The sequence below is a fragment of the Ambystoma mexicanum genome, chromosome 6q (assembly GCF_040938575.1).
Source record: "Ambystoma mexicanum isolate Mex_15411 chromosome 6q, UKY_AmexF1_1, whole genome shotgun sequence".
NCBI lineage: Eukaryota > Metazoa > Chordata > Amphibia > Caudata > Ambystomatidae > Ambystoma > Ambystoma mexicanum.
In genome coordinates, this window is record NC_090937.1 from 284171060 (window position 1) to 284196038 (window position 24979).

Consider the following 24979-nt stretch of genomic DNA (forward strand, 5'->3'; position numbering starts at 1 on the left):
TTATTGGTATGTGTTTTGAGGCCAGCCAGACTTCATCCCCAACCTGATACTTTGGAGCTTCACTCCTATGTTGGTCTGTGGATCTTTTGTATTTTTCCTTAGTTTGCCTTAGATTTTCTATCACCCTTTTGAAGGCTTGTGTGATGGTAGTGTGCAAACTTCTTATGGCTAGCATTTCCAAAAGTTGAGGTGGGTCGAGGTTAGAGGTTTGTGGATGCATCCCGTATATCGTATAGAACAGACTCTGCCCAGTGCTGGAGTGTAAGGAATTGTTATAGGCATACTCGGTTATCCATAAAACGTCTTTCCAACTATCTTCCGTTTGGTGCAACAAGCATCTCAGGTACTGTTCCAATCTTTGGTTGGTTCTCTCGATCTGACCATCAGTTTGAGGATGGTGGCTAGTGGAAAGTCTTACATCGATTTGGGCTAACTCGCAACATTTCCTCCAAAAATGTGAGATAAACTGACTGCCCCGATCTGAAACTAGGACGGAGGGGAATCCGTGTATTCGGACAATCTGTTCTAGGAACTCCTTCGCCAGAATCGAAGCGGAGGGTAAGCCTTTTAAAGGAATGAAGTGGGCCATTTTGGAGAACAAGTCTACTACCACTAAAATGGTGTTAGATCCATTACAAGGAGGGAGATCAGTGATAAAATCGAGAGACAGCGTATGCCAGGGTGTAGGCGAAACACCCAGAGGTTGTAGTAGACCCGATGGTTTCTTTTTTTGAGCTTTGTTTTGTTCACAAATGCTGCATGATAGCACAAATTGCTTGATGTCTTTACGCCATGTTGGCCACCAAAAATGCTGCTTGAGCTTGGCTTCGGTTTTTGCAATTCCTGGATGGCCTTCTACCAATGATTTGTGGTAATTTGAGATTAACTTTTCCTGAAGTTCCTTACTGGGTAGATAAAGGCGTCCTTGAAAGTATGACAAATGATTTGTGACTGAATGGTGTTTGCTTTTAGTTGGCCAATCCTGCAGAGTCTTGGTGTCAAGGAGATGCAAAATTTCCTTATGGATGTCATCCAGGGTCAGAGATGTTATTCCCAGGATTCTCCCTCCAGGGATTATGGCTACTGGATCTGGACTTGAGTATGCTTCGTCCATCCCAATGCGGGACAGAGCATCAGCTTTTCCGTTTCAGCAACCAGGTCGGTATGTAATCACGAAATCGTATTCAGCAAAGAACAGCGCCCATCGGAGTTGGCGAGAAGATTGGGCCTTTGAAGTCTTTAGGTATTGTAGATTGCGATGATCTGTGATTACTGTGATGGTATGTCTGGCCCCTAGGAGACAATGCCGCCAGGCTTTAAAAGCCGCCTTGATGGCTAAAGGTTCCTTGTCCGTCACACTGTAACTTAGTTCCGGTGCTGTGAATTTTCATGACAAAAAGGCCACTGGGTGAAGTTGACCTGTCTCGGGGTCCTTTTGAGAGAGGGCTGCGCCATTGCCAGGCTGGAAGCGTCGGTTTCTACCACATACGGGAGATCTGGGTGAGGGTGTTTCAGGATTGGAGCTGAAGTGAATTTCTTTTTCAAGTCTTGGAAAGCCTTTTCCGCTTCTTCCAACCACTGAAAGCGTTTATTCTTTCGCAATAAGGATGTGATGGGATGTACCAATTGCGTAAATCCTGGAATGAATCGGCGACAGAAATTTGCAAACCCAAGCATGCTCTGGACTCCTTTGATTGAAGTTGGAGAGGGCCACTTGAGGATGGCATCTACCTTCCGCGAATCCATACGAACACCATGAGGGGTTAGAACAAACCCAAGAAACTCAACCTCGTTAACATGGAAGAAGTATTTTTCTAATTTAGCATATAACTTGTGTTGCCAGAGTTTTTCAAGGACAGCACGGACATGCTCGGAAGAGGAGTACACCAGAATGTTGTCAATATATACTACGACACAGACATCAATTAGCTCTCGAAGGACATCGTTCATAAAATATTGAAACGCCGCTGGGGGGTTACAAAGCCCAAAGGGCATCACCTGGTATTCAAATAGCCCATTCTTGGTACGGAAGGCGGTTTTCCATTCGTCCCCCTTTTTAACTCGTACGAGATGGTACGCTCCTCTGAGATCTAACTTAGTGTAAATTTGAGTGTCCTTTACTTGGTTCAGCAGTTCGTGGATTAGAGGCAAGGGGTACCGGTTTTTTACAGTCACTTGGTTCAATGCGCTGTAGTCAATGCAAGTCCTTAAATCTCCTTCCTTTTTAGGGACGAAAAATAAGGGCGAGGCCGCCAGGGACTTGGACGGACGAATGAAACCGTTTGCCAGATATTGGTCTAGGTACTTTTTTAAATGAACATTCTCGGGCTCAGTAAGCACATAGATCCGAGCGCATGGAATTTGAGCGCTAGGTATTAGGTCAATCTGGCAGTCATATGGTCTATGGGACGGCAATGTATTGGTTTAGTCCTTCTGGAAAACATCCTGAAAATCCTGGTATTACTGGGGTAGCAGATTTGTTAGACTCGTGACTGTTGCCACCCCTTTGGGTCAAGGGTGGTTCTGCTTGATAGCATGTATGAGCATATTCTGAGAAGGTCAGCCTATCAGCACGCCAGTCAATGCAAGGATTATGTGTTTCTAACCAGGGCTGTTAGGGAGAATTCTCATTCTATGGCTAATTTCCCTCACCTAGTGAGTCCCCCAGCAGCTTTGATGGATTTCTGGAGTTTATTTTTTCCACTTGGTAAGAGTGTGAGCCTTTTTCCCACTCTCTCTTACCTGTGTTTTGCCATGTGTATTTCTACTGTTTGTGTGATCTTGGGCTCTGGAGCACACCACTCCATGAGACCCACTTTTATGTGCGTTACACAGCACCTTCGGTGTAGTAACACAGGGTTGTCTTTTGAGACTTCCCTCTGACTCCATTTTTCTGGGGCTGACTACTGTCACCCAGAAACAGGTAAAGTTGCCATTAACTTTAAATAGTCATTTAAAACTACAGACCCAGTACACCCCATTTTACGTGGAGTACTGGAAAGGGTTAAGTCCTATCCCTTTTTGTCTGTACCTCTCTGAGCTTTGTTTTGCTCTCTTAACATTTAGACTTGGCTGGTGGCAGTGATATCTACCCTACCTTTTCTACAGCGATTATACTGTATAAACGTGGTATTGTTCCAGGCTATTATATTAGCCTCAAACATAAACCCGCTTCACCAAATCCATTTTCTATTGGCTCCGATCAGGTTTATTCACCATTTCTTTTTGTTAAAGTCGTTCTTGTGTTTTACTTTGCGTGGCAAACCAGGTTTGCCTTCTTTGTTCACCGTCTTTTGGCGGGCTTCTACCAAGAAGCCCTCCTCTTGGCGCCTGGGTGTCTAGGTGGGCTGAATGTGAGGGAGGGGTGTAGTCACCCCCTGCACAGGGTATTCTAGGAACCCCAAGTCGCACTTTGCCATGATTGGCTGAGGTGGTTGTCCGGCAGGACAACCCCCTTGCTGCGTGATCGACAGCCAGGCTGTGTGAATGCGGGATTTTCGCATAAAAGGCAGGAGTCTTGGGCTGGAAGTCAGAGTCGCCACTGGAACTACAAGAAACCGAAGAGAAGCGGAGAAGACAACGACTGCTGCAACTACCAAGTCCCAGTGAAGCCCTGCTGCAGTCCTGAGCTATCTACCCTTCAACGACCAGAGAAGATCCAGTCCGGAGTTTTCTTCCCTTGAGCCTGGTGGGGTCAACCAGCTCATCTTCTACAGCCAGAGGATCCTCTTCGTGGTCGAAATTGCTGCACACTGCTGTAGTGGTCCGGATAGCCATCTGAAGAGCTGCTCCTGTTTTAAAGGAGTGCACCTATTATTCACTGTCGCTTGCTGCCTCATCCGCTGCCTCATCCCTGGGTAGTGCAGATCACTCCAGACGCCCTTCTTGTCTCCACGACTGAAGCCCCAAGAACTGTGATTCTGCAGGAAACTAACATGAACAACAGCCGTGGCACCAGCTTCTTCAAAGAATAAGTTACTGTGCCCAGCTTCGAGGAACTAGGGTGAACCCTTTTCTCCTCATCCAAGGCTTGCCTTTGTCTTCCTTCCCTCTTATAACTTTTGCTTCCTCTGTTGACAATATCCAAGTACTCCTGGCAACGTTGAATCTTGAACTGTCTGACTGTGTGATTCTCGACAACAGGAACCCGGTTCACTTGACATTGGCGCAGACCTATTGACTTTTATTTTCCTGTCACCAAGTGTTCTCTGATTCTTTCTGCCTTGACAAAAGTATTGCCTATGATTTTTGCCCCCAACTCTCTTTTGTTAACTCAGGTGCTAAGTGTGGTTTTACCGCAGTAACATTTCTTCCTGCGGATACGCGTATCTTTAGTAAGACCGAACTGTCAAAAAGTGATTGCATATGTATTCCCGGTAGCGTCTTTGTTTCATAACACCGGTTTGTCAAAACCAAAGGTATTTACCTTGAGTTGTGCTACACAAAGTGAATTGGTTATGTGTAGTGTATTTTTTGTGTGGTTTTAATTTAATAGAAGTGAAGTGTTTTGCAAACAGATGGTTTAGAATTAAATGTACTTTTACTTTTCAACCAAAAACCTTGAGTCAGTGTTTTCTTGAGTCACAGTTATTGTGGTCCTTTGTGTAGTCTCTACTACTGCTCATTTGCTCTTAAGATAAGTCTGGCTGCTCCGCTACTGCTACCACTTTAACAAAGTAGTACAGGCTTGTACCAAAGGTGAACTTGTATTACCACTTGTAGTCTTAATTGTGTGTAGTGGTCCCTAGTGGCACTGCACAGGATTCTGCTTAACAACAGCATTCCCAGAATTATTTGGAATTGTGGAGCTTTGATTAGGTCAAACAGAATGGCTTCCCGATGCCCATCTTGGCACAACAGTGTCATCTCCGTCGTCGAGTGTGTTACAGGACCTGAAGAGATCTCTGTTCCATTAACAGTGGTGACCAGATCAGTTGTTGCCTTTTCGCAAAGAGGAAGACACATTCTTGAAGCCAATTCTTGATCCATGTAGTTACCAATGGCTCCGCTGTCGATGTAAGCTCTGACCGCGTGCATGCGAGACAGTTGGTGGTGACTGATGAGAATTATTGGTAAGGCTAGGTGCGAGGTCTGAGAGTCCTTCTCGCTCGACAAACGGACCTCTACGCTTGTCGTGGGGGGGGGGGGGTAGTTTTCCGACTCTGGCTCGGCCTCGACCTTGTCAGCGGCCCGACTGCATTTGGTGGTTTCACCGGACACTCTCAGAGGAAATGGCCGGCTGTCCCGCAATATAAGCACAACTGTTGTTGCTTCCTTTTGTCTCTTTCAGCCTTGGATAGCGGTCCCCGCACTCCTCCAATCTGCACGGGTTCGGACATGTCGTGGTCTTGGAAGTGTTGTCTCTTGGGACGCACAAACACGCGATTCTCCATTCTAGCTCGGTCGGCTCTCCGGTTCTGCAGTCTGTGGTCAAGCTGCACCACCAAGTCAATGTATTCCGCACAGTCTCTTGGTGGATTGACCACATGAGCCAAAACGTCTTTTAACTCGCCTCTCAACCCACAATGAAACAGCGTAGTTCTTTTGTCTTCAGGCCAACCGGTTTCCACTACCAGTCTGTAGAAGGTTGCAATATACGTTAACAGATCCTGGTTCCCTTGACACAAAGACAGGAGTTCGTTATCTAATGCTTGGCCTTGGGAGTGTCGGGCAAACAGCTTCTCCATATCCTGCTGAAACCTCTGAAAGTCTCGTAGGAGGGGATCGTCTCGATTGACTAGTGGTACCCACCAGTCCGCGGCACTGCCACTGAGATATGAAAGCACAAAGGCCACCTTTGATTGGTCGTTCGGAAAAGCTCCAGGCCTACATAGGAAATTAAGGTGGCACTGGTTCATAAAAACCACATACCGTTTTGGGTCTCCCGCAAAGCATTCAGGTGGAGCCAAAGGTACAGCTCCCGGAAGGACCACCTGTACAGGGTTGCTTGACGGAGTTGGGACTGATGACCCCATTCCAGGTAGCGGTGTTTGGCCAGCCTGTGATTGGAGTAATTGTCTGGCTAGGTCATCAGTACGATCCTTGGCCACAATCAGTTCTCTCCTTAGAGCCTTGGTTTCTTGCCGAGCTGAATGCACCTCTGCCCTGAGTTCCCCCAAAAGCTGGGCTAACTGGTCTGTCTCTGAGGTTTCCATGACGCCCAGGTAGAGGTTTGTATGAAGGCTTCGCGTTCTGTTATGCTCACCTGGTCTCCACGGCGGCGCCGAACGAAGCTGAGCGATGAATGCCTGCACATGCGTCGCAAGAAGCTGAGCAGTGAATGGCTGCATGTGTCTTCTCTGTTTTCACTACTTCCTTCACGAGTGGGCGTTTGCCTGGAATGTTGAAACGAGTTGTTAACCAGCCGTGAGGGGCGGGCTCGACTCCCACCTCCCGTGACCTCCTTGTATTCCCTTCTGCTTATGTCTCACCTTAGGTTTATTAATGGCGGACTCTCCATCCTGCGACTGAATGCAAGGGGCGCGTTGATGTTCATAAGCCTCTCCACTGGATCTAGTTGCGTCACTGATCCTATGGGATGTAGCAGATTTCTGGACAACTGTGACCCTGTAGGCAAGTCTCTATGCCAATACATTCTTGGTATAGTTTTGCTTAAAAGTTCTTTGCTGCCAAAGTTCTCATACTGTGCTTGTTTATTTGCAGATGCGGTTTTCGGTGTGCCAGGTGAATGAGCGAGTCCTCTCCGCGATGCTGAGCAGAATTCCTGCAGGTGAGTATTAGCGCAAAGGCGCAGCGCTGAAATGTTTTTAGTATGGTTCTTTTCCCTTGCGCGACTAACCTGATGTTTCTTTTACTGTTCTGCAGGTGCGGAGACCGCGTGAAGACGCTTCGATGGATTGCAGAAGAGTGCAGCCTCCGGGTGAGTATGGCTCTCTATGCTAGTTATCCTTTCTGCATGTGCGACGATCCTGAGAGCGGCTGAAGAGGAAGCCTTTCAGACAAAGCTTCTGGTAAGGACTTAACCGCTGTTCTTGTTCTCATTCTCTTTTTCTTCACTTTCTCTACAGGTGATGGTTTGTGGTTCCTAAGGCGGGCGTGGCTGAAGACCGGGTAAACTGGAGCTAGCAGACACAGTGAGCATTACGCTGCAGGAGTGAAGAATAACATGGTTTATATAGCCTTACACAAGTAGTCCCAAGTTAAGTAGTCCCTCCAGCCACACCCTGCACAAGTATTCCCAGGTAAAGTAGTCCCTCCAGCCACACCCAAAATTTTGTTCCTTCAGGCTGGACTGAATGTGTCTCCATTCCCCCTGCAACCTGTCTTACATGATGGAATAAAATGAGCCTGGCGCCAAGACTGACTCCAGGAAGTCTTGATGCAACCTTTTGGGGTCTTAAAGGTCCCCATGGGTGCCAGTAACTGGGGTAGGCTGGTCTGCTCCTGATGTCTGGGGGCATGCACCATGACACATATCCGAACCATTTGTGTACAAGTATTCTGTTCCCACCCTCATCAAGACGACGTGCTTGGAAAAATGTCTGTGCCCAATAAAACGGATGCCAGCAAGCAATCTGCAGTACCATACTGCTCTAGTGCGGGGAGAGACACTGCATGTTGGTCAAAGCTACATGAGACAGTCCACAATAGAGCTTAAACTTCCTCCTACGTTTCCACTGTACCAGGAAGCACCAACAAAGTTTGTATCCATGTAACCAAATACACACATAATAGAAATTATTAAAACGACCCACAACATCTCCCAGCTTACCTTTGCTTGCAGATATCCCTAATTGAAGCAGCTTTTGCAATCGTCTTTTCCCACTGTATATCTTTACCAATAGAGGCAGACGGCATATCTGACATTGCCATTAACTTTTGCAGCTCAGGGTAGACACGATCCTATCAAGTAGAAGAAAGTCAAAATTAAAAGACAATGATATTTCATTTTGATAAGCATTTCGAAAGTCGATACAAAAAAGGATTACAGAACAAAACACAAAATACATTTTATAGTTCAGGACAAATCAGTTTTGCAATTGCCAGAAGTGATGTTGCATGGGGCAGGCCAGCAACCGCTTTTTTAATGCTAAACATAAAACTGTGAACAATCCAGAAATGTTGCAGCAAACGGTCACTCGTGTAAATAACTAGACGTAAAGACGGTTCAGAGTTTCACTGGAGAGGAGTTTATAGTGCGTGACAACAGTTGTATTTAGTGAAAATTTCCCTGGAGTTCCCCATTTGTATACTAGTGGACATTTAAGTCCTGCTTATGTGTGTTCCTGATACTAAAGGTAAACTGCTTTTTAAAAGAATTGATATCATGCATGTGTATAGAAAGAAGGGCTGTGCAGCCAGTGGTAGAAATAGCTAATTAAAGCTCACAGATGGGGAGAGAGAATGCAATATTGGCAAACGAAGGAATGACGTGTTCTGCTGTGGTGTTGAGATTGGGATGGTTAAAAAACAGTTGGATGACAAGAGCAGCTTTAAAAGCATAGGAGGTTGGGGAAGAGATAAAAAGATGTGTGTTTAAGGGGTTTCTACCTTTATATCAGATAGCGGTCATCTAGAGATGTCCCTCAGACTACGTGTCCGATTAACATTAACCTGATCTTTTCACGGGGGTCCTACCATTGGGTTGACAGGTTTACAACAGGTGAAAACTGAGCCCATGCCAGTTTTGTAGGTAAAAACTGGGGACTGAGCTGCAGGTAAACCTTACTAGAATGTGCACAGACAGAAAGGTTAGGGCTGTTCTCATAGAATGACAGATATAATAACAATGTTCCTAAAATAGAAAATGCTGGGTGACCTGGAATGTTATCTGTTAATAAAGAAGACTAGTCGGAACATGATTTTCACAGCGTTTTTCATTGGAAAGATTCCACAGGATCAGAGGAACAAACAGAGCGGATGCAGATGCGACAGAGCGGATGCGAAATAAACCAAAAATAAATCAGTGATCCTGTTAGGAGACAAACTGACACAGCCATTCAGGAAAGGATCCAATGCCATTGTGGTTTTGGTCGGGATAGTGAAAAATAGTTAATACGTTATTACTAAATAAGACACCCACTTTAACAGCGCAACTGACCTCTTACTAGTCAAGTATAGCCGCTCTTTAAAAGCTGTGTTTATATCAGTACATGAGGATTCCCACTCTACCTGTGGGTACAGTTGATCAAGGAAGGAGTCTCAAATCAATAGAATTGAGTTCACAGGATTGGGTCTTTTGCCCTTATTCAGAGCGTTTTCCAATGGGGCTTTGCCATTATAAAACGCTTCTGTGAATTGGGCCCTTTATCTCCAAATAGTGGTTGTTTTGTCCTTCAGTACTCTGAAGGAAAGTGATGTCTCCTCACAACTGCATTTGACCTAATTTTAGTTCCTCTCAGAGATGTGGTGTCAACATGTCAATTTCAACTGCAATGCTCTACGGCCTGTTTAGGAGTTTATGGCTCGTCACCGTATTGACCACTGTACTCTTGGTCCACTTTCCTCCATACTTGTGGGGTGTCATTACTGGGAAAGGGACGGAACCGGAGCATACCGAGCAGCAACTTTAAACCCAAAAAGCTGGGGTGCAGTGTAGACAAACCTGCACACTGAACATCCACTATATGTGCTTTTGGCTCCAACTGACAGTCCTCTAACCATTAGTGAAACCAGAATGGATTTATTAGCAAATACGCAGGCCGGGCCTTATGGAGAAAAGGGGACCATTTACAACAGTGAGTCACTTGTTCTTAGTCTTTCGTCCAGATCCCTTTCCTTCGTATATGTGGGAGACTATAAAGCAAAGTTAAAGAAAGAGAAAAGGCTGTAGTGTGTCAGAAGATGCAGAAAACCAGGCTGATTAACCGAAAATGTAACATTGGCCAACCTGGCCAAAACTGGGGTTGGCCCTTGAATTTGCCTCTTATGCATGTGGAGTAGCAAAGTTCCTGATTTCAAGATGAATTATATGGGCCACATATGCCGCTGTGGATCTGACAAGAAGCACATAGATCCTCTTAGGACAGTGGTCGACAAAAAAAAAGGAAGATGAGCCCACTAGGGTGCATGGTGGGATAATCAGTAGGGGCAGAAAGCTCTTTCAAAACGTATGACTGATATTCACAGTCAGTCACTAACTCACTCACTCTGGGAGTCCGGACTCCCATTTCCAGCAGACTGATTTTCAAATCAGTAATCCGCTTTCTGAGTTTGTACTCAATTTTCTAGGATGCACCATCTTCTGGGACAATGCTTCTCTAAATGTACTTTGGGAACGTGGGCTCAGAATCACAGCATCAGTGTTTCACAACAAAGTTTTTCTCTTGGTCAACTCTGGAAACTTGCACTCATTATACCAGCAGGCAGCTTTTTCAGGGCACAATAGTCTGTTAGCTTGCCCAGCAGACTTGGACTCAGTTTCTTAAAATGTAGCATTTTACCAGGTATTGAATCTTTTATTACCCGAGACCTTGCACTAAGTATCCCAACACGCAGCATTTATTTCAGCAATTTACTCGATTGGAATTGACTGTGTACTTGGTATCATCACCACTGAAAGGCTTGTTGCCTTTGACTCTATGGTGCTTTAGACTCCTCTATCCCGGTTCCACTGTGCAGCTTTATTCCATGGATCTCTTGCCTTCTCACTCTATATCAAACTCTCTCTGGGTTTGGGTAGTCTTTGCTTCATCTACCCCTCATCTCTTGTCATGCTTTGGTTTTTATTTCGTCTCCTTCTTTGCCCATTTTGTGCATCTCATTCGTCAGTTCAGAGCATGTTAACTGGAATAGGCGGCAGCAAGTTATGTTCCTCGCTCCCCAGCTATCGCTAGCCATCATCATTTGCCATTCAGCAGGGGTGATGCTGCACCAAGTTTGCATCGCAGTCTGATAAGACTTATGATGCAGCCTTTAATCATCTGATTTTCTCTGGTGTGACGACTGAGCTATCAACAGACAACATTAGACCAAGTATGATTTTCTAGCCTTACCAATTTCAAGGTTAATTAAACAAAGCAGTGGATTAGTTATGATCAAAATAAAGACTAGGATTCACTTTGTCTCTTTTCATGCTTTAGGCAATACAAAGGACTAAAGTGTTCATAGTGGGCAACTAACCGCAGAAAGGCTCAGAGTTCCTTCTTAATGCTAGGTAGGGGGATTTTCTGTACAGTTCCCACTTTAACATCCTGAAGTTGAACCAGAATGTTTGCCATCTGAATCCCCAGTATTGCTTAATGGGTCGGTATATATTGTTGATATAAACAACAGCTTTTGTACTGTTGTTCAAAGCTGGGATAGTGGAGTTCCTGATGGGAGACAGAAAGGTCACAGAGAACTAGAAAGATGCTGACCAGTGCTAGGATATTGATGCAAGACCTCTGGTCCTGAGGATCCCACAAGGGAAAAAATCTAAAGGAAAGGTAATTTTTAGTTTGGCTGTTAGGGAGGGGGAGAGGAGCGCTACTAGGGAGTCATGTATAAGACAAACGTAACGCAGTGGATTTCAGCTAGGAGATTAGATATGAGGAGGGACACAAACCTTGTTGACTGCACATGGTCATGCTAATCAATATATTCATTCCTACTCACTTTGTACCTCAAAACTCAACCTCCTAGGAGCTCTGAGCTAGCTCTGTCCAGCAGTATTTCAAAGCAGTCTTCTGAGAGTTAATGGCTCAATTGAAGCTGTAGATGCACTATTATTGTAATAAAAATGCCTTAACCAAGTCAAGTGTTCCTTCGACCACTTGATTTACAATCAGTATGTGTGTCCTTCACATAAATCCAATTAATAACAAACAGTAGCAAAGCATACAGTTTTGGTTTGTATACAGGAGTTAGCTAGGAGTTTACCAGGCACTGCTATAATAGGCCTATGTACTCACACCATTTTGCAACGGCTACCGTTAAAGGCCTGTTAGTACCTTTACAAAAGTGCCTGTCAAATGGCCATCAAATGCCTACACAAAAGTCAAACCTGTTGGTATTGCCAATGCTAGTTGATTAAGGCACAGATAAGCGGCCAATTGCTTCAAGCTCAATTCTTGGGTACACCTTTGGACTGTTTCAGAACCAGGGCAAAGAGAGATTGAGGTTGGTTGTTCTATTTCCAATTGAAGATCATGAGAAGTTGGGTGTTTCTCAAATGCTACCTAGTATAAGTTATCACGAGGTAGCAAGAATATATGAGGTCTATTACGCTCTAGTACAGCAGTGCTACCTATGACGAGTCAGACAGCATTGTTCCCGAAATAAGGAGGAGAGACTCTGTTCCCACACCAAAACCCAGGAGACTAGAACAAATTCCCACAACAGCTTATAAGGTTCATTCTGATATATATGGTTATATGTATTGCTGTAAGATGAACCCCATGACCAGAAATATTGGGACGAGGATGCTATGTCTAGAGGAAAGAAGAGCTGAATACCAAGCACAGAACTTTAGTCCTTTGTTTATGTCAGGCAACTAATAAAAGAGAAGGGGGACTAAATTCAAGGAGTGGTGGTTGGAGTCGAAGATACAATCAAAAACCAAGTAGGACCAGTTGTAGAGGAAATGGCAAGTGGCAAATAGACAAAAGTCTATATGAGCCGTGCCGAGCAGCAGGTGGGAGAAACCTAAGGGTATTCTCTCTAGCAAGTCCCCAAGAATCATCCCTTATTCAGGTGACCAAGAAAGGGCTGGCGCTCTCTTATCCCAACCTTATCCCAACCTTGAAGGCAGACGAGCAGGGAAAGATCACCTGGGTAGGGGAGTCTGGGATTGTGCTCAGGAGAAGGCCCAAAGGGAGATACAGTATGTTACCGAAGAAGACGACGAGGAGGGTGAGATCCCCGAGACCTTTGTGGGCTGCGCCACATCTTCCCCCCTTCGTCCCATTGAAACTCTCTAACCCAAATCCACTGACCCCTCTGTATATAACCAGTCCCCTAGGATCTCAAACCCGGTCACATTCAGAAACCATCTCTCCCATAACCCCAAGTTACCATGTCCTACCCACATACTCCCATTCATTCTTTTCCACGTCCCTCTAGTCACTATTCCCTGCACTCCCCGTCTGCTCAAACAAAACACTACCAATCCCACAATTCCCCCTGTTCATTTCATACTAATAATTCTGGTCATTCCAGTTTACTTCCCAACCCTTATCGATCTGACCCTTCTGACTTTAACAATACCCCTAGGACAAAGAATATAATTTCCCATGACAAACCCATTCCTTTTGACACTGCAACCCCCCCAACCCCCTGCCCACGCTTTCCGACACAAACACCTTTTTACCATATGGAAGACAGCAGACTAACATCAGAGCCGTTCACCGGACATGTCTCAATACACGTTTCAGGCATGGTCAGGCAAATGACTTAAATCACACACACCTGACGGCCCTTCATTTTCCCCACAGGGATAAATGGTGGAGCAAGAGAGCACAGTACGAGCAAGGCAGACCGCACGACGAGACAGCTATCCAGACCCGGTAGTTCAAGAGGAGGAGAAAGGCAGCAAATCTCGAGAGGCTGACAAGGAGAGATACAACCTTGCCCTTTTCAACAAAACCCTGCGAACACTCCGCTGATAGAATCGTAAGACCAAGGACAATAGCCCAAGTGTGCTGCAACAGAGGTCAACAGTAGACGGAGTGTGTCGACACTGATAAGCAGGAGTGAGGGAAACTCCTGCTACCGTCGTGCCAGCCTTGACTCAAGTTACGAGGAAAGCCAAGCGGTTCATCACAGCCAGTGAGTCGAGGGGAGAGCCAATAAGAGCCGGGCTGTGGTGAATGAAAGACGCAACATGGCAAGTTGAACCAAGTTCAATGAACTGTAAAAGTGTTGAGGGGAGACCAGGTGCAGAGGGAACCAGCAACACAAGGGTGCTAACTCGAGAGACTCTGGTCGATCCCCATTTGAATGAAACCACAGACACCAGAAGGCCGTAGGAGACCCATCAAGATAGGTCAAAGGGGTCATACAGGAGGTCAAGCAAAATTCCTGAACAGTCGAAAGCCTTTGACCTAAGAACTGTGAGAAAGCAAGGGAAGTGAATCCCGCCAATACAGAATGTACTGAAAGGGCAAGCGTGAAGCTGGAGGAGGGATGCCAGAGAAGAGAGGCAAAGTCTGAAGTACCAGGAAACAGTGTGTTGAATAAAGTGGACAAGGACGAGGGATGTCCACTATGAACTGTTTAAAAATACATTAACATTTGAGAAAGGTCCGAGCCCGAACAAAGGAGATACAGGGGTGAATACATCACGTGAGAAAAGCCTAAGTGAACCCTGTGGAGGGAGGCTGGAAGCACAGAGGGGTCTGCGCCTATAAGAGGGGGACCCAGGGGTGAATCCATCAGTCGAGAAATACATATAACAGAACTTTGTGTTTGCTTGTTGTTTTGGTTATTTGAAAATGTATCAGGCCCTCGGAACCAGGTGACACAATCACTGAGGCCCTGATATCGATAGGAACTGGGGTCAGCGCCCAGAAGAGCAGAATTCAGTGGTGAAGAATCCTCACCCTAAGTGAAACCAGGAAACAATCTTTAATTTGTTGAAGAAACCTTTGTTTTTGTTGGTTGAATACGCCAGGCCCTCGAAGGCAAGAGACTTTCAAGAGAAACGAGACTTGGTCATTGAGGCTCCTGATGAACTGGAACCAAACTGTCCACTCGTGCTGGGGAAGCTCGAGTGTGTGCTGTGCTCCACGATCCCACCTTACCCCGTGCCAAAATGTGGGGAAGGGAGAACCAAGCGACTGCACCCTGATATATTATTTGTGAACACTTCTTTCTTTTCTTGAAAACCATTCCACACCCTTTTTGTATTAGCTGTAAGGTTTGGCAATAGGTTTCTTAGTATATGCCCTTTTTATTTGACACAGCGCCACTAGCACTGCCTTATTTTAATTTGATGGTTGACGCTTGCTCCCATCTTAGATTTAGGTTTAGATTAGGTGTTTTTCCAACCTGCATATAGTTTAATAAACACCCTTGAGCTGTGATCACTTGTGTCTGCCTTTACTGTTGCCACCATGAGTTCCTTACTCAGGGGAAACAGTAATCCATTTGAAAACTCAGAACTGATAAGGCACTCGGGGGAAGCAGCAGAGAGATGCAGCAATCATAAGGTAACACTGCCGAAGCATGCGCCGAAGCCGGCGTCTGACGAGAGGTCCCGCTGCGGCAGTTAAACAAGACGCGGAGCAAAGGAAATAAAGTACTATAATTGCGCGGTTACTTTATCAGGACAGCTGGCAGAGAGGACAAGTGGAGAAGAACTCTTTAGGCTGAATTACCATCGACGGAGGGAGCCGAATTGGCAGACTAAAAACCCTCTATCCCGGTGGAACCGACAGCTAGAGTCAGCAAAGCAAACGCAGAAGGAGCCCAGAGAACTCCCATTTCCTCAAGTGGTGTCACAACCTTGAGCAACGGGACCAAGTGGCAACGGACACCACGAGAGAGAAGACCACAGGTAAAAATGGCTGTTAGAAGCGTGCACAGGGTTGTTTATCTCTGTGTTTGTTTATAGTTCAGCTGTGACTTTCAATTATCAGAGGCAGGATGAAAAACCAATTGGATTTTGCAGCCCCTGTCTCATCGAGTGCCAGCTTTATATATGCATGTATAGTTATGGAAAGTGCTTACTATATTAACCCTATTTTTCCCCATGGTGCTAATATGTTCAATTAACCTTGTTAATTCATTCATGTTAAATGACACACAATGTCACACTTATACGCTTTATTCAGTCAGCCACATACTTGCTTATACCACCATGTTTTGTCAAAGACAGAATGTAGGGGTATCAACTGCTTGTATTTATCACAAGAATAGATTTGTTTATGAAACAGGCATGTTGCACTTTCTGCTGTTTCAATACGATTGATCATGGAATATCTTGAGCACAGCTGACACAAATTCCCTTCTTTCGGAAACCCCCTGCAATTTGGCCCTAATCCTGCAGCCCTGAGCGGAAAACACTCAGCAAGGATCTGGGGTGCTTCAAATGAAACGAGGTATATTTAACATGCTCAAATCTGTGATTGGGGTCAGTTTCAAGAAGTCTGTGTTCATACCATCACACATCCTAAACAATATCAAAATTACTTTCATGCCAAATATTTAGAAGGTGATGATTACTGCAATACATTCAAAAGGCATGCATTCACCTTACACCATGGCTCAATAATATCCACATTAACCTGGTGTGGGTATCTAAACTATAAACTGCTAGGCAGAAACCTGTGCAGTTCCCTTTGGGAACACTGCAAAAGATTCAGGACTACAGGTGTTAGCAGTAAACCCACTTGGTGTTGGCAGTCTGTACCACCCAGATTTACCTGGTAGCTGTGGCTGAGCAGTCAGACTTCCCTCAAGAAGAGTTAGGCAGTATGCAAAGTATACACAATAGGCACTCAGACACAATAGCACAAGCAAACACTGACCAGAGCTTTGGTATCAAAGTATATAATTATTTATTTAAAAACACACTGTTTGAGACACTCTAGCACTCTTATTGTAAAACACTCTAAACACAGTTACTATTATGATATATACAACCCTTATTCCTTATCAGACAAGTCTTAGTTAACACCACTTATTTCCCTGACAGAGGTGAGCGCTTAACTATAGATGGCACTCCAATAAGTTTATGAAAAAGGGAGGGAAAAAGACAGAATATGTGAAGATACACCACTCTAAGATTTAGGAACACTTTTAGCAAGGCAGAAGAGCAAAAGTCACTTGTGAGCCAAAGTCCATAGGCTGGGCCCACTCTTAGAGAGAGCAGAGCACAAATGCGCCCAAGATTACACAGTTACACTAGGCTTTGAAAGTCTTGCAGAGAGTTCGAAAAGAGTTTAGACAGGCTCAGAAAAGTTTAACCAGGGTGTCCCAGGCTAACCAAGGTTTGAAAGCTGGGGGCTAAATCTACCTCGTACAGTCGGTGGCAAGGGAAGCCAGGCGGAACACGGTACCTTAAGTGGGAAGGATCCTCCAGCGGTGGCAGTTGTTCCTGGCAGCGGGTGCAAGTCTCGGCGTCGTCCAGGGGAAGAGAAGATCTCGACTTGGAGGAAAAATGAAGGTTGTTGCACTGCCAGGGAAGAAACCAGACGCAGAGTGTTCCGGTTAAAGGTATTACCCTTTATTTCTCGGTCGTGGTAAAACGTGGTATTCCGGTTGCCGGGGTGCTTGGCACAGGCAAGGCGGCCACGAGATGCGTCGGGAAGGCGAAAAGACGGTGAAACTGGTTATCCCCACCAGTCAAAGGAAGAAGACTCTCCGGCGGGAGATCTCCTCTGTCGTTGGGAAAAGTGGTGAGACGGTCCAGCAGGGCTCCACCGGTGGCGTCGTTGTGGCAGGTCGGCTCAGCTTCTCCCTCGTCGGATTCTTAGGTCCTGTGGCGACTTCTGAAGTTCCAGTCCCCAAAGCCCTGCTTTTATGCAGAAAACCCCCATTCACTCAGCCTAGCTGTCACTCAAACATGCTAAGTGGTGAGCCGGCCGGCTCACCACTTGGGCCAATCAGGATTCAGTGCGACTTGAGTTCCCTAGGCAACTCAGTCCAGGGTGCCTAAATCCCGCTCCACCCCTCCTAAGTACCCCAGACAGAGTGGCACCACTTTGGAGGGCTTCTGTGGAGAAGCCCGCCAAAAAGTGGAACAAAAGGCTCGACTTGGGTTGGAGTCCCAGAAGAGAACACAAACGCCATTTTAGAACCGAGTTTTGGCAAAAAATACCAACCGGAGAATTAATAATAATTAAATAAACCGGCGGTATGTTCGAGGCTATCATAATTAAATAAATACAGATAGTAGCCTCGAACAATGGGAAAATCCCATAGAGAAATATTTGCGGTTGAATATAAAAGGTAGTATCCACTGCCACCAGCCAAAACTCGATCAGGGGGGACGGAGACGTGCCCCCTCGACTAACAGACCCCAGGGCAATCGAATTGCCCCGACCAGTATGTCCACAATATGATGGTTTGTACTGGTTCTGTTCAGAATTCAAGACTAGTAAAGTCAATGGTGACTTTACATGCCCTGGGAGACAGTAGTCAGTCCCAGGGTATGGAGTCTATACTGGGGGGTCACTATGACACCCCTGTGCAACTGCACTGAGGGTGTTGTGTAACACACATCACAAAAACACATGAAGCCCTGTGGAGTAAAAGACCCCATGGCCCATTAAACACTTCTAGATTCAAAGAAACACACTCAAATCATGTCCAAGAGTGAGGGTAAAAGAGTCTCACTCTTGGCAGGAGAAAAAAATAAACCCCAAAAATCCAGCAAAGCTACTGGGGGACTCATTAGGTTAGGAAATTCAGCCTAAACAGAGAATTCTCCCTAACATAAGGCAATGACAATAGACTAGTTTGCCTCTGAGTCTACCTACTGCATTTGACAATACTTGACACATTGAAATTAAATCTGGCAAAGAAAAGGCTTAGGAAAACGTCTTGATTTAGATTTAAAAATATGTACTTAAACATGTATAGTAGATCTTTAAATCTCTAATAAATCATGAATAAATAGAAAAAACTTTAAACCAATTCTCTTCCCACTCATAGCATTGATTCATGACAAAATAGCATACTAAATATAAAAGTGGTAACATTCTTACAATGTGAACCAATCTGTTACAATGTGAACCAATCTATTGTCTGGGACAGCATTACAAATATCTCAATTCTGTTCTTCAAATGTGCCAACACTTGTAATAGCTCATTACCTTAATCTAAAATCATCATCTCGGGTTTAAGGTTTGGGATTTCTTAGGTAAACTATTGCTTAATAGCCACAAATGCAAAGCAATTTTAAAAATCAAAATACATTAAAGCACAGCTAAAAAAGGCTTGCTGTTTATTGCTTCTCTGGTGTAAATAAACTAGCATTCTCTTTGAAAATGCAAGATTTGTATTTTGCACTTTGTTTAATTAGTAATTTGCTGCATTTGCATCTTTTATATTCAAAGCATGTTTACAGCCAGCACTCTAGAAACACCATTTTGTAACTTTTGAATCTCACTTACTCTTTGGTTTTTAGCTTCCTTGCCGAGTGTCGGGAAATATTTTCTTTTTGCTGCTTTCCTCCCATAGACATCTTTGAGACACACTTTCTTTTTGCTTTGTTTTATCTCCCGATTTGACATTTTGGAGGCAAGTAAAACCTTCTGCCTTACTTCCCTTGTCTTTTTGCACATTCTTATCAGTAAATTGATCAGTCCATAATCCGTTCAGTACTGAGAGACAAAATTATCCTCATTACAGTTTTACCAGCAAAACTGTCTTTCCGCCACCCGATATACTGGTAATACCGGGATATTACAGGCAGCGGAGACACCACCAAGTTCCCATTCCATCGAGTCCCATAGGATGGGATTGCCAGAATTACTGATTGCGGCATTTATTTGCTGGTAGGGTCCTGAACTCCCGGTAGGTCAGACCTGCTGGTAGTTCCCTGCCACCACCGGCAAACTCGTGTTTCCACAGTCCGGAAAAAATGTCAATGCCAGAAATGCTGACATTTATTCTGGACCAGGGAACTCATAATGAGCCCCTATATCTCTCTTAGAGCATTTCTTGCACTGTTAAAAATGCACACATCACCCTAAAGTGACGTGCGGTTAGGATACTTCAATCATAACTTTTACTGTAGTGGCTTTTTGGTTACTTTTAAAATGTGCCCAGGATAAGCTGGTGGGAGCGGATATTTTTTTACCGCGTTTTATACTTTTTACTTGCACGCTTTTTACTGCATGGCTATTAAGAGTGGCTAGTACGCTAAAATGACCTTGCCACAAGGATTGTACTTGTCCTTTGGCCATATTGTTCTTTGGCCCTTGATTTAAATGACTGTCCTTTTTTGGAACTATACTTGGGACTCCATGCTTGACCATGCATCCATTGATTGAACACAACGGACACTCACCTTCCATTCGGATTGGATTCACTTTCGTGCGATATCGGAAGATGAGGTCACCAAATGCCAATCTGTACAAAAGCACATGGGTCCTATGGCCTCAAGCTTCTACATAACATATAAAACACACAACCTTGGTTATGCTAGTGATACCTCCTTTTTATCAAGAGTTCAAATCGTTTTTATGTAAAGTGGAAGCAGCAGTGTTACCACCGCACCAAAACTATGACTGCCCTATAGATCTGGTGCCAGGATCAGAAGTTCCATGTGGATGTATCTAAAAAAGGAACCTGGATAAATGTCTGTGTAATGGATTATCAGACACTTACGTTCTCCTGCAGCGTATCCCTTTATTTTTTGTTTCTAAAATGAACACTGAAGAATTGAGATTTTGCATTGACAATCGAGCTTTGAACAACATAAAAGTAAATAATAGGTACACTCTTCCACTCATCCCGGGAATACTAGAGCAAGTTAGTTATGACAAATTATATATGCCAAATTGGATCCGAGAGGTGCATACAATTTGGTACGAATCCAATTAGGGGATGAGTGGAAAACCGCATTCCATTCTTGTTAAAGGCCTGTTTGAGTACCAAGTGATGCCTTTTGCCCTTTGTGATGCTCCTGCAACCTTTTAGCACTTCCTCAACCATGTGTTTCGAATTTATGGATCGTTTTGCTGTCGTCCATATTGACGATATCTTGGTTTACTCCATGACTGTACCGGAACATGAAAGACAAGTTTCCTGGGTTCTGAGAACTTTACACGATTACCAGTTATATGCAAAATTAGAAAAATGTAAAATTCATCAGACAAGAATAGAATTCCTCGGTTACATTTTATCCCCTGAAGGGATTAATATGGACAATTGGAAAGTGAAGGCAATACTGGAATGGCCCACACCTTCAAACCTTAAAACGCTACAGAGCTTTGGGCTTTGCACATTTTTATTGCAAATGTATTCAAGGGTTCTCCAACTCAGCTTATCCTTTGACTAGCCTAACTAAGACTAATATAGCATTTCAGTGGAGTCAGGAAGCGCAGGAGGCATTTGACACTCTAAAGGATGCTTTTACAATGTCTCCTGTCTTGCTCCATGCAGACCGTGATATACTGTTCATAGTGGAAACGGACACCTCCTCCTATGCCCTAGGTGCTATTTTGTGTCAGATATGCAAGAAAACCAGCATGCTCCATCCCACTGTGTTTCAAGCTTGAAAACGTACACCACCTGAGTGCAATTCTACAATAACTGAAAGAGAGATATTAGCTATTTGAGGAATGGCATCAGGAGCCCTACTCCTGACAGAGACTTCTGTCATTGTAAGCTATTGAACGCTATATCTTTAAGCGTTAATCGCCATCATGTGTATGATTGGCCATATTTAGAAGTGAGTTGTGTGCTCTCCTATCCATTGGGATTTCATTTTAAACAACTTTTTTTCTTCCTTGACTCACTGAAGCAGGAGCGTTTAATTCGTTTACTTACTATTCATTCATTTACTTATTTACTTTTGTCTATAGCCTTTAATATTCATGTGTACGCACAGGTTTATCCTTAACTCTAATTGTTTGTTCTTTTGTTAAATTGACTCTTCTTAGAGTATTGGATTTTTTGTTAACTTTGGAATCATGTTTTGACCATTTAGATATATGGCAATCCACTACTTAAGTTTTGGTTTGACACCTTGCCTTACAGATCTGATTTTTCTTGAGATCTTCCTTTGGTGTGGCTGAGCCGTTATTTCCTGGACTTATCGACAGGCTTTTGGGACCAGCCCCCTCCTGGGTAGAGATTATGGTAATTACTTTTTCTCGGTATTACCCAAATTGTTCGAACACAATTGTTCGAATTACCGAATTGTCCGAAAGTCGAGGGTCCGAATTGACCTTTGCACAATTGACCATATGGGATACATTACTCACCGTAATCGTATTTCTGATGCTTGTATCTGCTTAGATTCACATGCTGTGCATAGGCCGACATCTAGTGGAAGCTGCGGAGTATTACAGTTTGTTTTTCGAAACTCGAAAATGGGCGTCGACACAGGCGTGCCAGTAATACTATCCCTAGTGTGACGTCCACTGTACCCAAGATCCCTCACGCGTCTAGGATCCTCAGATTGTATTTTTTCTGACATGAGGAAGCATGAGGAGTAGCGTGAGTACAGATAATCCAAGCAGATAGACAGAAAGGTAAGACTACAAGCAATCATGCGCCTTCTCTCGGAGGGGAGGAAGGGTGGGCCGCATGTGAATCTAAGTAGATACAAGCATCAGAAATACGATTACGGTGAGTAATGTATCCCTTCTGAGGCTTGTGGAATCTGCTTAGATCACATGCTGTGCATAGATTAGCGAGCAGTACCCGAAGAAGGAGGTGGGATGTGAGAAGGGTCATGAGCAAACAGGTGTTTTAGAACCACTTGTCCCACTTGTGTATCTGTCTTGGAATGAGTGTCAATGCAGTAATGCTGAGTAAAAGTGTGAATAGAGCTCCAAGTAGCTGCTTTGCAAATGGTGTCGAGGGGAACATTTGCAATGAAAGCCAGAGTGGCCCCAATGCCCCTAGTAGAATGGGCCCTTGGCGTAAAAGGCAGAGTTTTTTCAGAAAGAGAGTAACACAGCTGTATACAGTTGATAATCCACTTCGAGATCGCGCCTTTAGAGACGCGATCCCCCTCTCTGCCTGTAGCTGCGGAGACAAACAGTTGATCTGTTTTCCTTAGCGGTCTGGTTTTATTTACATAGTAGAGGACCGCCCTACGCACATCAAGGGTGTGTAGTTTCACCTCAGCTGAGCTTTGCAGGTTCTGGAAGAAAGCCGGAAGCTCGATGGACTGGTTTACATGGAATTTAGATATAAATTTAGGTGAGAACCTAGGGTGTGTGCGTAAAACCAGTTTGTCTTTGTGGATAGTAAAGAAAGGATCCTGCACTGACAGAGCCTGAATTTCACTGACCCTTCTTATAGAGGTAATGGCTACTAAGAAGGCCGTTTTATAAGTCAGGTGTTTGAGACGACTTTTATGCATGGGTTCGAAAGGGGGGCCCATGAGCTTAGCTAGCACCACATTGAGGTCCCATCCTGGCGGTGGGTTCGAAATAGGAGGGTGAAGTCTCTTTACTCCTTCCATGAAGGCTTTAACTACTGGTACTTTCCACCACAATACTTTGTTATGGGATGTGGTGTAAGCCGAGAGGGCTGCCAGGTGTACTTTCAGAGAGTTAAAAACCAAACCTGCGTCCAGCAGGTGGAGCATGTATGTTACAACGTTGGAAGGAGTGCAATCAACTGGGTTGATTTGTTTATTCTGGCACCAAATAACGAATCTCTTCCACTTGTCAAAGTAACAGTGCCTTGTGTTTGGTTTCCTGGATTCTTTTAGGATGTCCATACACCTCTGTGGTAAATTGAGATGCCCAAACTCTATGACCTCAGGAGCCATGCTGCCAGGTTCATTGAGTTGGGTTCCTGGTGCACTGTTTGACCCAGTTGCTGGGACAGTAGGTTGTACCAGGCTGTGAGTTTGATGGGCTCGCACACCGCCATCCTGCGTAGGTGTGGAAACCATGGTTGTCTCGCCCACATGGGAGCAACTAGGATGAGCGTCATCGATTCCTTGTTCATCTTGTACACCACCTTCCTGATGAGAGGAGTTGGTGGAAAAGCGTACGCAAACATCCCTGACCAGTTCATCCACAGGGCGTTCCCTTGGGAGTCTGGCTGGGGGAACCTGGATGCAAATCCTGGGCATTGTTTGTTTTCGCTTGTGGCAAATAGGTCTATAGTGGGGAAACCCCACTGAGAGAAGAGATCTTCTACGATATCTCTGTGAAGGACCCATTCGTGTTCTTCTGGGAGGGAGTCTCTGCTTAGGGCATCCGCTAGGGAATTGAGCTCCCCTGGAACATGTTGTGATGACAGGAAGATGTTCCGTCTGAGTGCCCATATCCAGATTTTCTGGGCAAGCTTGGACAGATTTGGCGAACAAGTCCCTCCTTGTTTGTTCAGATAGAACATGGCTGTCGTGCTGTCCGTCCGGATCTGCACCGACAAGTTTAGCAGATGGGGCTCGAACGCCCGAAGCTCTCGGAATACTGCCAGAAGCTCTAGCAGGTTGATGTGGTTCTTGGCTACTGAGTGAGACCAGAGACCCTGAGCTGTGTGGTGGAGATGGTGAGCTCCCCACCCAGTCAGGCATGCATCTGTAGTCACCACTGCCTGTACTTCGGGATCGTAAAAGGGTTTTCCCCTTGCGAGATTCTCTTTTGTCCACCAGTGTAAGCTCTGTACGAGTGTTGGCGAAACGACCACTAGATCGTCCCACTGACCACTTGCCTGAGACCACTGTTTCGCCAACCATTCCTGCATAGGACGCATGCGCAGACGCGCGTGGGGGACCAGGTAAATGCATGACGCCATCATGCCCAGTAACCGCATTGCTTTGCGTACCGTTATTTGTTGACCTGACTGATAATGTGGAATTTGCAGTAGTATATTCCGAATTCTCTCTTCCGAGGGGAAGGTCAACCCTTTCTGAGTATCTAGGATTGCTCCTAGGAACTGTTTTGAGGTGCTTGGCACCAGACTTGACTTCTTCTCGTTGATAGAGAAGCCTAATTCGTGGAGGAGGTCGATAGTCCTCTGAATGTTTTACCTGCAAATTCCTGGGGTTTCCCCCGTTATGAGCCAGTCGTCCAGATAAGGGTACACTGGGATTGCCTCCCTGTGTAGGTGTGCAGCTGCCACCGCCAGTACCTTGGTGAATACCCTTGGTGCTGAAGCTATCCCGAAGGGCAGTACCTTGAATTGGTAGTGGCGACTGTCCACCTTGAAGCGCAAGTATTTTCTGTGGGCTGGGAGCATGGAAATATGAAAATAAGCATCTTTCATATCCAAGGTTGCCATGTAATCCCCCTTTTTTAGGAGGGGGATTACCTCTTGTAGCGTGGTCATACGGAATTTTTGGGGCTTGACATACTTGTTGGCAGGCCGTAAGTCCAATACTGGGCGCATTGTCAAATCTTTCTTTGGCACAAGGAAGTAAGTTGAATAGATACCCTTGTTTACCTGGTGTCCTGGG

General features: G+C 45.0%; 1 protein-coding gene across 2 annotated transcripts in view; it reads right to left on the reverse strand.

The window, feature by feature from the left end:
- The window catches only part of FOCAD (focadhesin), a 2926805-nt gene that overhangs the window by 1810675 nt on the left and 1091151 nt on the right, over positions 1 to 24979 (reverse strand). For both annotated transcript variants that reach the window (XR_011282193.1, XM_069630760.1), the window contains exon 14: positions 7733 to 7863. Coding sequence is in view for 1 of the 2 variants with exons in the window: in XM_069630760.1 (XP_069486861.1) it covers positions 7733 to 7863 (131 nt within the window). In the remaining variant the exon portion in view is untranslated. The remainder of the gene's footprint in view (positions 1 to 7732; positions 7864 to 24979) is intronic.